At 40.8% G+C, this 13,822-nt stretch overlaps 1 protein-coding gene across 7 annotated transcripts in view; it reads right to left on the bottom strand.

The window, feature by feature from the left end:
- Positions 1–13,822, bottom strand: part of REV1 (REV1 DNA directed polymerase) — a 73,844-nt gene that overhangs the window by 18,242 nt on the left and 41,780 nt on the right. For 4 of the 7 annotated variants that reach the window (XM_032469738.1, XM_032469735.1, XM_032469734.1 and 1 more), the window contains 5 exons: positions 13,413–13,520; positions 11,892–12,008; positions 7,357–7,465; positions 2,522–2,650; positions 754–908 (listed from right to left, as the gene is read on the bottom strand). In XM_032469738.1, the coding sequence (XP_032325629.1) occupies positions 754–908; positions 2,522–2,650; positions 7,357–7,465; positions 11,892–12,008; positions 13,413–13,520 (618 nt within the window). Of the gene's footprint in view, positions 1–753; positions 909–2,521; positions 2,651–7,356; positions 7,466–9,267; positions 9,441–11,891; positions 12,009–13,412; positions 13,521–13,822 lie in introns of those variants that run through there. The other 3 variants (XM_032469736.1, XM_032469739.1, XM_032469740.1) reach the window with 3 other exon arrangements.

The following is a 13,822-nucleotide window of genomic DNA, read 5'->3' as shown; positions in this document are numbered from 1 at the left end:
AGAGAGCACGAGATGAGGCGCTGCGGAGGAAGAGGGTTGTGACCATGAACGCAGGTGCAGCAGGTGGAGTGACATGGGGACCTGCGTCACCTCTGCCTCCTGAGCCTGAGGCAGAGGCAGCAGGGACCCCGGGTCCACCTGAGGGATGGCAGGAAAGAGGCGTCTTAGCAGGAGGTGCTGAGTGTGTTCAGAAAGGAGGGCCTGGGGGGCTTATGCTGGGAGAGGAGGAGATGGGAGGGGAGAGGCCGAGGAGGCTGGGGAGAGGGGGACCAGGGAGGGCACTGTCACCAACGCTGACACGGCTCTGAGCGAGTGAGGACGGGACTGGCTGAGCGCCCCCAGGAAGCTCCAGTCCAGAAAGTAACTGAGTCCCAACAAGACTCAGACCACGCAACACTTAACTCAACCCCACCCCCCACACCGCATTCAACACGGGCCTCTGTTCACTCTCGGAAAAAAACCCTGTTGACAAATACTGAATTCAATCCCCCATTTTTGAAGAACAAGTAAGAACTATACCACTGTGTTTATTCCAAAGATATTATCAACCATTCACTCACATTTCCACCACTTTTACCTCATGTTCTGCCTAATTGTGAGCAACACTAAGAACTGTTTTAGAAGTGGGAGGCCTATGCAGTAAGGTAACTAAAAAAAAAACCTAAAAATCACTCCTAAAAATTAAGTGGTAGTCCTCGCTCGCAGGGCAATACTTTGAGTGAAATGAACGGTAGGAGACAAGCTGCTACTAACCAATTCCAACGGAGGCCGCGCACTTGGTCTGGTCCTTGATCTCCGTGCGGACGGCACTGGCGAACTCATCAGGGGTGAGCCTGGTCTCCGCGAGGATCTCGGTGATGTCCACCAGCGCTTCGTCACAGCTCACAGCTTCGATGTTGTGTGTGTAGCTGCCAACGCAAAGCCAAGGCAACGAGTCACAGCCACAGCTTAACTCCCAGCAAACACACATGTGGCACAAGTCTTCCCGTGCTATCTCCCTTCAACATTCCCCACAAGACTAAAAATGCTAAAAATATTAGCGTTTTAATTAAACTGGCCCAAGCGCCATTTCACTTAACTTTTAACTGCAGTTAATTAATTAGCATTTTCTTTTTTTCCATAACTACCAAAAATACAGCAGAAATGATCACTCCAGTTTCTTTATATTGAGAATACCTTTGTAAACCTCTGAATAGTTGAAAAGTAGTAACTGAATTAGAACTGTCACAACATTTAATTTAAAAAATGTTGAAACATGGTTTACCAGCATCCTTGAGGGACAGAAAAGTCACACAAATCAGTCAAGTAAGTAACTGATAGTCTCCTAAACAAAAATCCAAAATTAAATGCCACTCTGTGTCAGGCCTCAGACACAGCAGGGTGGGAGGAACCATGGCCTACACACCTGTCTAGAAGACACCCATCGACATGCCCCGCAGGTGGAAACGCTCTGGGCGCTGTTCTCGGGTCACGATCTAGCCGCACAGAGGACTGTTTCAATTTGCCAGAGAGGAAGAAAAGGAAGAGTTGCCACATGGTCCCAATGCTGATTAAATATGGGGACCACAAGGCTGCGTGGAACACAGCCTGGCTCGCTCACACCTCGTCTGTGGCTGCTTCCACTGTGCACAGCAAGCTGAGCAGTCGGGACAACGACCGTATCTGGCCGGTTACACAGAAAACATGCCGACTCCAGCTTCGGAGCACACATGTCCTGCCATATACTTATTCTAAATTTTGAGTTTTGAATTAATATTAAATATACCCACACTGTAAATACTTTTAACCTCCTTTTCTCAAGCCAACTAATCGCCCACCTTGAAACTACAGTTGATCCTTGAACAACATTGGCTTGAACTGCGCAGGTCCACTTACACATGGACTTTTTTCAGTAGGAAATACCTGAGTGTTACACGATCAGCGAATATGGAGGAACGCAGGCACAGAGGCCGACCACCTGGATTTATACCTGGATGTTCCACTGCGTGGAGACAATGCCTCCAACCCCCACGTTGGTCAAGGGTCAACCGTATTACTAAAAACTTTAATAAAAATTAACTTTTGGCATACCTAACAACTTCTAGAAGACAAAGGGTTTGAAAGAGTCTCTACTCGTTAACCAAGCAGTCCTAATTTTAAACAAAACTATAATTCAAATGTAATAAAAGAGAATAAATAGGTTAAAAAATTCCAACCCTTCATCTGTCTCGTTCCATGGAAGGAAAACCGGAGCTGCTGAGCAGAAGGTAAGCAGTCAGAGAACGAGGCTCTACGTCCCCGTCGGGAAGCACCGAACAATCCCCACAGCGCAGACGGCCCTTAGGACTGAGCCACCGCCACCGAGGTGCTCGCAAGCAGGAGAGGAAACCTGATGCTGGGATGCTGAGGGAAGGCTTCCCAAAAGAGATGGGAGTCCAGCAAAAGTGATCCTGACAGTCCTAAGGAGAGCTGGACCCTCTCCCACATGAGATAAAGGAAGTGCAGCCACCCAGACGGGGAGGGGCTGTGGCGCGCGCCGTACCTTGCCAGCGTTTCATACATCGTTCGTGCGACCTCTTTATACGCATGGAAATCGTATGGAACAGCTTGAAGGTTAGGACAAAGTTGTTTAGCTTGCCCAAAAAACATTCCATTCCTAATGCCGACTTGTCTAGAGAAAAAACAAAATACAGTGGAAGTTATACTAGGAATTTAAGCGCCAAACCAAGTATCAAGTATACTGACAATACCTCCATGCCACTAATACACAATTTTCATTTAACTCCATTCTCATCAGGAGTAAAAAACAGGCATTAAGAAAACTTACAGGTTTGTTTTCCCCCAAAGGAGAATCACACAATCGTCTGATTAGTGAAGTGACAGGTGCAGATGTGCCAAAGCCTGTTACTGAGAGACCAGGCTTGGCTCCTGCCTATCTGGGGCTGGCCCCTGTGCAGAGATGCCGGCACGCCATATGCTGGGGATTCACAACCACCGCAGAGCAGGAATGTGCTGTCAGAAGAGGTCTGCTTCCCCTAACCCGCAGCACGGCCTGGCCAACGTTCATCCCCCAAAGACAAGAGTATAAACGAAGGACATGCACAAAACAGTGCTTGTGACAAACAGACAAAATGCACTCATCCTATGACCACCCAGTTCCCACTTGACCAATTCCCTGCTCCTGAAGTGGCCGCACAGTGGCTGAGATGCCAACAGCACTGTCCAAGGACAGACGTCACTCTGGCAGGAGCCAGGGTTCCAGAACTGTGAGGGACCTAACTGAAAATGGTAAATTTTAAATCGTTTTGCGTGTCTCAATGCCCACATTACCTTTGATATTTGGAGCATTCGGCACAAAACTATGATTATGGAATTAGACATAACTAGTAAAATTCCATTTTACCACTCCGCAATGAATCAAGAAAAAATACTGACATAAAAACAAAAGCAAATAATAAGAAGCAATGCTTCACCAGATTACATACTCCTGTGTAAATATATCAAACAGTTACTCCATACATTCATTCAATAAATATTTACGAAGAGCTTACTTAGTGTGGAGGTGTGCCCTGCTTTAGGAAACACAGATACAAACAGCCCTCAGTTACTCAGAGGCCTCCGGCATGCTGCCCATCTCAGACCACCAGTGAGAGCGAGGAGAGGAATCCTCCAAGCTGCTCAGCGGGAGTAAATGCAAAATGATACGCATTGTTTAACAGATGATCTAACTGCAAAGCCCACAGCAGATGAGAAACACCCAACAGGAGGGAAAAATGACAGCAAAGGAGCAGGTGACCAACAGAAGCATGGGACAGAAAACCACTCCTTCATTTACCACAAAGCTATGCGTCAGGCATTATATGAAGTGGTGGGTAACGTATACCGAGCAAAGTGGATCTCATGATGTCCAAGAGGGTGACCTGCACTGGCCCAGGAGGCGATGGAGTCGGGTCAATGGACCTTGTTCATAAGGCAGGGAAGTGTGTATATGAGAACTGAGAAGTCTACACAGAAGTGCACAGTTTAAAACATTTTCAATAACGCTAGGTATACAGGTTCAGCGTGCAAAAGCTAAACTTACAAACTAAAGGTAATTATTCATTTTTAAAGGAAGGTGTTAAATAATTCCTATAAATATCATATTATTACATTTACAATACTTTCATTTTCAAATTTTTTACTTACACAAAAAATTTCAGGGGCATATTACTTAGAAGAAGAGAATGCATCAATTTACAAACTCATGCATCCTACATCCCAGAGAGAAATGTGTAGGGGCCACCAGACGCTGTGAGGAAGTCATGAACAAAAAAGGGAAAACCTAAGAGGCTTCCTAGAACTAAGGGAAGCAAAAACCTTGAGGTGATGGTTGGGAAGTTAGCCTTACTGCATATAAAACAAACGGGGAAAGATGACTGCAAAACAGTCCGAAGTGACTCTTCACCACAGGGACATCTACTCTTCCCACTAAAACCCCATTGGGTCAACCACCCGTACGTGAGAGTGTCTGCTGCAGAAACAGCTTCTTCCCAGGCTCTTCCAGCGTGCTCTGTGCTCAGACAACTGTATCTGTGTTGCATTAGACAATATTAAAAAATTAACTATTAAGTCACTGCTACTGTCCATTCAACACACTTAAGGACATCCACATCACTAATTAAGGAGTGTAGCAGGTCCTTAAAAAAGCATGTCCAAACAGAGGTTTAAGAATGATTTGACCTTAAAAATTTATGAGTCTATGAATTTCTGTATCATTCCCTATCCATTCACATGTCCACCTTCTTATTATGTATAAGCCAGTTTTTCATGGTAAACCACTGGCTGCCACACGTTCTGACCTACACACATACACTCTACCTCTCTCTGACTCCTGCCATCCACTGGCTGCCACACATGTTCTGACCTACACACATACACTCTACCTCTCTCTGACTCCTGCCATCTCATGCTCACGTTCCATCCTCTGCTGACCCCATTATTATAAAGTCTGTATCTACAGAAAGAAAACCAATGCCTAAAACTGGGATGACCGTCCCCACAAACCAGTCCCCACTCCAACTGCAGAAACATTTTTCTGATGCAACTGTGAATATACTTATTAACTGTGAATATACTCACTTAAGGAAAATATAACTATTAGACGGCCACACACACACACACACACACACAGGGTAAAGAGATTTCACTAGGAATAGCCTTCTAGAAAATGAAAATTATAATTAAAGGACAAAAACCCCACTGCTGTGGGTTTCATGGTTTGTTTTTGTTTCCCCAACTTTAACTCAAATTCATTTCCATCACTTTTTGCATCTCTTTAAAATAAACATTTGCCATCTGAGTGACACAAACAGCTTGCTACATGGTATCTGGCCCTCAATACTGTCACCCCAATTATTCTGTAATACGTTCTTGACAGCCGCCATCTGCAGCACAATACAGATGCACCATCGAAACAGCAATGGAAGCCAGGAGCACAGACACATCTGTGGCTGCTGGAGGCCAAAACCACCAGGAACTGGCGACGCTTCTAACTGAGAGGCGGCCTTGGCACTCACTCCCCAAACAGCCTCCAGCTTGGGGCGCTAGGTGAGAAGAGAGGTCCTGCAGAGGCAGCACAGAAAGGGTAGAGCCTTCATCTGATCAGCTAGAAAACTCCAAAGACGAGCAGGTATTTCTGGGCGTCATCACCCCCCCGCCCAGATACAGAACACAACGTCCAGCCATCAGAAACACGTGGCCTGTCACCATTCCATAACTCAGTACGCATAAGATCAGCTCTAAACTGCCTGTGCTAATAAAAATATAACAATCCAAAGTGCACTTAGATTTGACTTTTCTTTATTTATTAAAGTAAGCTTCAATTCCTTGGCTACATTAGCAACTAACAATGAAAAAGAAAACAAACATGGTTACTAGAGAGGAAAGGGGATGGAGAGGGATAAATTGGGAGTTCAGGATTTGCAGATACACACTACTATATATAAAATGGATAAACAACAAGGTCCCACTGTGTAGCACAGGAAACTATATTCAATACCTTGTAATAGCCTATAATGAAAAAGAATATAGAAAAGAATTTATACATATGTATGTATAACTGAATCACTATGCTATATACCACAAATTAACATAAAATTGTAAATCAACTATACTTAAATTAAAAAAATAAAAATAAAATTTAAAAGTGAATGAAAATAAATAAAAATAAATCAAAAAAAGAAAAAGAAGAAAAAGATTACAACAATTCTGTCAATGAGAAAGGCAAACTTGGTCCAGGAGTAAAAGTCTGATATGTCATAAATGGAAAATAATTTTAAATTATTTTATAATTATGCATGTTTGAACATAATCCTTTTTTCTTAAAAATCCTTTTACTAAAATGGTAAGATTTTAAACAAACTAAATAGATGATGCTGAACTATATTTTTATGCAGGTTAGATTTGCTTGAATAACCAACTTTAAATCAAGACTAAAAAAGTTACATATTTCAAGTGAATATTGTATACAGTTAATGTTAATATCAAATATATCTCAATTTTTAAAAAGTATTAAGACCAACCATAAAGATAGTATTCCCCCCAAAACGACTGAAAATGTAGCTGATGTGACCTGACTGTTTAATTGCTAAATACTTTAACACTTGCCAACAGTGTGTAAATAAATGCTTGCTGTGTTATAAAGCTAAAAACATCTGTGTTTAGTTATCAGAAAAGGGAAAAAAAAAAAGGAATGTTCTTTTCAATTGATCACTTCATTATTACTCCCTCTATTTTTACAACTATTATAATCAACTTTCTAAAAATGAAAATTATTTTAAAATATGAGGATCATATGATATAGATGTCTCCTTCTTGTACTGAAACAGCTGGCTGTGATCAGGTCAAGGTCCCTGCGAGGTGAAGTTCCGCAAACAAAGCGGATGAGCTGACACTGCAGCTCACAGTGGGGAGGGGGCCGGCTGGCGTGCAACTGTTTAGTTGTGATTAACAGGCAGTCAAGTTTTGACAAAACTTAAAAACGATCCGAGCAGACGAACACTAAGGCCCTCTCACATTCAAAAGTATCTAATTCTTTAATTCTGTGCTTCAAAAGACAATGGTTTAAGAATGACAATGTCCAGCTTCTTTTGTTTCCACTACAGGACCTACTGGTTTCAGGCCACTAAAGTATTTATTTAAAGTTATCCAGCATTTGTGAAGGGAAAAAAGGGAACCAATGGGGCTTAAGGCTAGAAAGATTTCTTTCCGTAACATCTCTCTAAAAACTTAAATTGTAGGCCTGACTGGCATGTGTGAATCCACTTCAAAAGATTATACAAAAATGATTAAGTAAATTAACTATTCACTAAGTACTGCAATGCCCTCACTTTTACATACCTGGCTTCGTAACTGCATGACGCAATCTCGGCCTTTGACAAAACAGAATCAATTCCATTTATTTGCGCTGAATCTTGATTCTCCCACATTGATGGATCTGGTATTTCTGCTTTAAAAATAAAATTTAAGGGCTGTATGTTAAAAACTGATTTTTTTCCTTAACTTTCATTCAAGAAATTTTTTTCCACTCCTTTCATACACAGATGTTCAATAAAGTCCAAATATAGTCATCTCCACTGACATTTATCCCCTTGTTAACTCTAAAATGGTTTGCTTCTATTATATTCTTCACCAGCAGACAAAAACTTATCATAATAAATAGAAAGAGTTCTGTCTTAACAGTAGTTTTAAAATATATATACCAAAAGATAAATATAAAATACTCCTTTAACACAGTCTCTTGAGATGGACAAGGATGGAAAGTGATCAGGAAGATGGACCCCCTCCTACAGCCTCAGAAGGGTGACAGAGCTCTCTGGAATGCTAAATAGTTAAAGAGAAATACTGTAAATTTCTCTCAATGCTCTTTTGGTTTCCTAAAAAAAAACTGCCTGCAAAACTTAAAGCTAATTAATATTTTCAACAAACATCAAATTCCTACAAGTCATTCGATCAAAAAATAATTTAAGAAGTCATATACCATAAAAAGTTTCATCCTAAATCTAAGATCTTTCTTTTGAACACACATCAAGTTAAAGAGCGTCACAATATCATCCTCCTTTTCACGAAATCCTGCTTTTGGTTTATTTGGTTTAACAATGCATTCTCAATTAAAACCACTCAAGTGTGATCAAAGTGTCAATTACTTTACAGACGACAACTCTAGCCTGAACAGGACAGCTCACAAGTAAGTCCCAAAGCCAAACAAGATTTACAGCTTCACACAAGGACGTTAAAGCACACGGTCTGAGAGCCCACTGACTACACATCACGTGACCTCACCAGCGAGTAGGGAACAGATTAAAACACAACTTGTGTTATGTCTCTTGGGACACCACTGAGTTCCAAGAAGAATATGACTTAAAAACCTGTCTTCTCAGTCCCGGTTCTACTATTCTGAATGAAAAATACCATCAGTTAGTAAAGTAAGACCAAGACAGCACTTAGGTAATTCTAGACAAAATTATTTTGAGTACACCGTAACAACACATAACTAACAAAACCAATATTTATCTTCCATTTATTTCAGAGACATAACGTTCCATGTAAAATCAGCCAGGTAAACACCACCAGGAGAACATGGCAGAGTGTCTGGCTTTATGAGCCAAAACGCTCTTCCCGGTTTGACTTCAGTCATTTCATCAGCATCTTTCCCCCAACTATGCGACCCACACAAGCACTCCTGGATTCCGGCTCCCAAACACACCAAGCACAGTGCAAGTCAAGCTCTGAGGGCTGGCATCTTAATGGGGTCGAATTCCACTTGCATCAAAAATAAAAAGACCAGAGTAAACAATTCGAGCTACGATTTCGGATATATTGTGACTAACATACGCTGTACTGTGACAAATTAAAGACAGGGTGCAGAGCAGACCACCGGGGTTTGTGGGTGCTTGTGAGGGGTTCTGGACGGCTCAGTATGAGCGCTAACAGCCGTTGCTCTAAGCTGAAAATCGGTAGGAATCTGCGGGCTGGCAGTGCCACAGCTCAGCAGAGGCTGCTCTAAACCAGAAAAAAGAGTTGGAGCCTGAAGAGCCACCGCCAGCAGCCTGCCTTTCAAAGGCGTAACCACAAGTGAGGCCTTAAAAGCTGGGGGTGGGGGCAGGTGATTTATATCCGAAGGGCTAGTTAACTTAAGAAACTTGTCCTGAAAATCACAGAAAAATCATGCTTGCGGCAGAACAGCGTCTGGGCCCTGCTCCCAAGGCCCGGCCGAGGGCGCCCTCGCCACCCCTCTGTGGGCGGGCTGACCTGTTCCACAGCGCGGCAGGGTGCGCGGTCCCTCCACAAGCGGGGTGAGCTGCTTCATGGGAGATTCAGGGAAATGCAGGGACACACTGTCCTCACTGGAGGGAAAGTAGAGAACTGCTCGTCAAAGCTCGACAACCTAGACGGGCACATGGAGAATGTGGAGGAACGCTTGGAGAAATCAGAGGCCAGGACCCAAGTCTGTGAAAAAGAAATCGCTGAGAATAAATCTATGACTAACACGATTTTAAAAACTGTTGTTCTTTAGAAGTTGTTGAAGGGACAGAAAACATCTGCATTCTGGGATCCAGGAAGGGAGGAGAGGCCCCAGCCAGGAAACCACGAGTCTACAGGAGTGCAAGCAGATCATCAGTGGGAAGGCTCCCTGCCGAGCACCGCGGAGCAGACAGCTTCCAGAGGAAGTCAGGGATGGAGGGCCCTGGTTACTCTGGCCCGATCAGACCAAGAGTCTGTGAACACGACAAGCAAGACACTAAGTTTCTGTGAAGGGCTAACGATGCTATTTGCTCTAACACTCTGCCTAGACAGAAAAGCCACAACATCAGAACTGAATTTTTTTTAAAAAACCTAATGTCCAGAAGCCAAAGATTCTAATTCCTAAACTGATCCTCAATATTTTAAAATTGGTGTCATGTCTAACAGGACCCAGAGAAAGAAAGATCGGATAAACAAAGAAAGAGGAACAAAAGCATTGAAAAAACAAATTCTAAGTACAAAGTGAGCTGCAACCAAACTTTATAATAAAGGGCAATCTATTCATGTTAACATGTGGCAAATATTTGATAAGATCCTACTGGGTCAAAAGCTTAGGAATAAGTAAATGATATCAAATTAAAGAGAAAGTATAAAACACAAAGTATCATATTCACTTTTCCTAGTGACAGGAAAGTCTATTTTTACAGTTTTCAATGGCAAGTGAAATTTCAACAGTTCTCTGAATATTTACCTTCTGGTTTACTGTAACTCACACTCAGAGGTGGAGGGGATGCGAGTTATAAAAGGTTCTTACAATGTTATGAAAATCTAGGGGCTAAATTGATGAAGACAAGTAACCAGTGACACAATTCTGGTAATAAACAGTTTACCGTCAGAGCATTTGTGATGGAAGGAAAGACGCAAGAGGACCAGCTCTCTGCTGCTCCTGAGAAATGTGGGCTTGCCAAGGCCACATCTTGAGATGCAGACTGTGAAACGAGGACATGTGTCACAAACACAAGATGCACCACTGGAGAAACCCTGAGCACTGAGTACCTGAGAGACGCCACTGAGGAGTATGCACGTGCTGTGTTTTCCCTTTTTAACGTTCACTCGGTAAGTTTTCACTGAATAGCCAGTGTGGGACAAGTTTTGTTCATTCCCTTAAGGTTATTTGTTTTCTAGAGCTTTAGATTTCATCTTTAAAATAATACTACACAGAAAATACAAAAAGAAAAACCAACCTCCACAAAACCACCAACACCTGAGAACTACCCATATTGTCAAATATCACAAAACAACTGAATCTCAACCAGCTCGGTATCCCACACCTCAAGATCTACTCAGGACCCAGAAAATGCTAGAATACAAAAGCTCTTAAAAGATTTAAAGGCCAAGAAAAGCTTTAGGAAATCTGGAAAATACAGATACACGTGAAGCATAAAGATGTATCTAAAATTATTTTCCTCTGCACCTACAGCATGTAAACAGATGATCACAACCAACAACACTGTAATCCTAAAAAGGTCCTCAGACGTCAACTCGATTTCCTTTTGTCTTAATGTTTCACTGAGATCATTTCTAAAGAAGCCCCAAGTTTTATAACTGAAAACTAGGGACCTGAAATAACTGGGATGAAATTTAACTGTTTGCTTTCCATTCTAATGCATATCTAATTTCTGATCAACATTTTTCTGCAAAATTAATTTAAAAAAATTTTGGCTTTGTAGACATCCATGAGAAAACTGATCAATGTCAAATAATTTAATTTCTAAGCAAATATTTTTCAGGGAATTTAACTAGGGGGAGGGTGGAGAAGACATGAAAACCTTAATAGTACTATGATTAGTATAATTTATGATTTTTCTTTATTAAAAGCCAAAATCTAAAAGTCTGAGGGGCAAGAAAAAAGTTTTCTCATATGAAATAGGTTCAAAAAAATATGACAAATGAACGCTGGTATTTATCTTCTTATTCCAATGCATTAAAGCCCTGCTCTCTCTTACTCCACTGACTCACACAAATCTTCAGCAACACACACTTCAGGGTCCTGTGATCAGTGACCAAACAGCTAGTAACTAACTTTCAAGTCTAGAGGCTTCCACAAAATGATGTCCATAGTTTTCATCCCCAAGCTAAATTTACACAAAGCAAACTAATCACACTTTTTAAAACATTCTTCACTCTCTTTCCCAGGAAGGTATCATCATCCAATTCAACAAAGCGTACTATAAACCAGTCATTTGTCTTACATTCAGATTTTGCTTTAAGATGTCACTGACACCCTTAAAACCCTTCAATGAAAAAGCTAATTATTTCAACTGCTTTTACTTCTGTAACAATACCAACAGCAAAATCCCGAAGTGTTCAACAGGAGCACTATGGCTTCAAAGAGAGCTCATTATGTGTACCTGCTTTGCCTTTCAGGATTTTATTCTGGTAATACTGCCACTCCAACTGGGGGTTAGCACCAGGACGCAAAGGTGCCCTTCCAGTCCCTCTGTTACTTGTAACAGCCACTGGTTTTCCTGTAAGGAAAAGGATGAAATTAGTTTTAAATCCACGTACAGGAATGTTAACAACACTGATAACATGTAAAGGAAAATTTTTCAAAACATTTTCAAAAAATGACATTTTTTCTTTAGCTTTATTTAGGCACTAATCCAAAAAGGAGATAGTATCTTTAAAGATTATCAATCACCATGCAAAAACCACCTAAGTTTCTCTGCACCCCCTGAAAATAAACTATTTATGACAATTTTGATGCATTTATTCAACTGAAAAACAACACTATCATAGCTTCCCATGTTTTCTTACAGTAGAAAACAGGCAACTCAGGTCTTAGACTCAGACTGGTAAGGTGGGGAGAGAGAGAAAAAAAAAAAAACTGTATCTAGATTGTACTTCTGGAACCAGAAAGTAGGGTAGCGTCTAAACTAATCTTTATTTTTACAGCAAGAGAAACAAATACATACGCAGAAGAATCACAATCTGACCTACTACATAATCAAAGGTGAGTATGTACAGCCCCAAGTTTTTTAGTTGTAAAATCTTTCATATATCTTCTCCTTGTGCGTGTGTGTTAAGTTACCAGATAACTCTAACTCTGCAAAGCAACAGCATGGATAATTCATATATGTATTTCACTGAATGCATTTGTTGTGAGGACAGAAAAAAAAAAGCATCAAAAACTCTCCCATGGGCTAAAATCAGCTCTAATCGTGAACTCTCCTATCAGCGCTAAAGCAGCAACTACTCGGGATAAAAACAAAGCCCTCGGGTTGACCCCAGCAGCGCCCGTGCTCTCCTTATGGAAAGAACCGGCTGTCAGGAGAAAATGCTAGTGGTCATCTTCTTCAGACAGAGAGAGAACTACTGAAAAGTCCGGAAGAAATGTTTTAAGAAGTACTGACTAGCTAACACCTAAAATTCCACTGAAACAAAGACTGCACAAATGACAACATATTTTAGCAATGTTCAATAATACGAAATTACCCCACAACCAAAAAGCTGGAACATCCCCTAGCGTCAAGACAGTTAATCAAGTTATTTATTCAAAAGAAAGGAGGGTGACCCAAGTTGCAAAGACATACGTTACCATAAAATTTCTACTTACTGACAAAATAATAGTAAATATAGATAAAAATACAGAAAATGTCCAAAGCAGGTCCCCATCTACATTAGTCTTAGATGACAGATGCTTCAGGTGAAGATGAGTACTCTTCCCTAAAGGCCTATCTCTGCAGGGAGGAAAAAACTTTCCTAATTTCCCTGTATCTTTCTTGATAATGGAGTCTAGAAAATTTGGAAACAGGAATTGATTTTGCCAAGGAAAACTAGATCAATATTCCTTAAAGAATATGTTTGACCCTTTAGAATATATATTTATAACAATATACCAGTTTTCTTAATACATAAACAAGAATACAGACCTTTGAGATCTGGTCTATTTCGTATACCCACTGACACAAAGAAGCAGTCCATATCAACATGCATTATACAGCTCTGATGTCTGGGTGAGCTCAATACTGACATATTTCCTAGAAGGAAAAAGAGAACGTTCAAACCCCACACTAATTTTTAATATTTAAAAAAAAATCAAGTCTAGTTAATTTTAGAAATTACATTTTTAAAATACAAGCAGAATGAAGTTTTAAAACAAATTCTCTAAGAGATTATTTCTATCACCCCAAGAGAAATCACATTTCAGTTTCTTTGGCTCTAAACATAATTCAGAGAGATAAATTTGGTCTCCAAAGATAATTTAAAATCAACTATGAGGACGCCATGCTTTCTGAGTCTGCATTCTAACAGTCTCTAATTAAAAGTGTGTCTAAATGCT

This window comes from Camelus ferus, chromosome 28 (assembly GCF_009834535.1).
Source record: "Camelus ferus isolate YT-003-E chromosome 28, BCGSAC_Cfer_1.0, whole genome shotgun sequence".
Taxonomy (NCBI): Eukaryota; Metazoa; Chordata; class Mammalia; order Artiodactyla; family Camelidae; genus Camelus; species Camelus ferus.
Note: the sequence above shows the minus strand (reverse complement) of the source record. Positions and strands in the feature narration are given on the sequence as shown.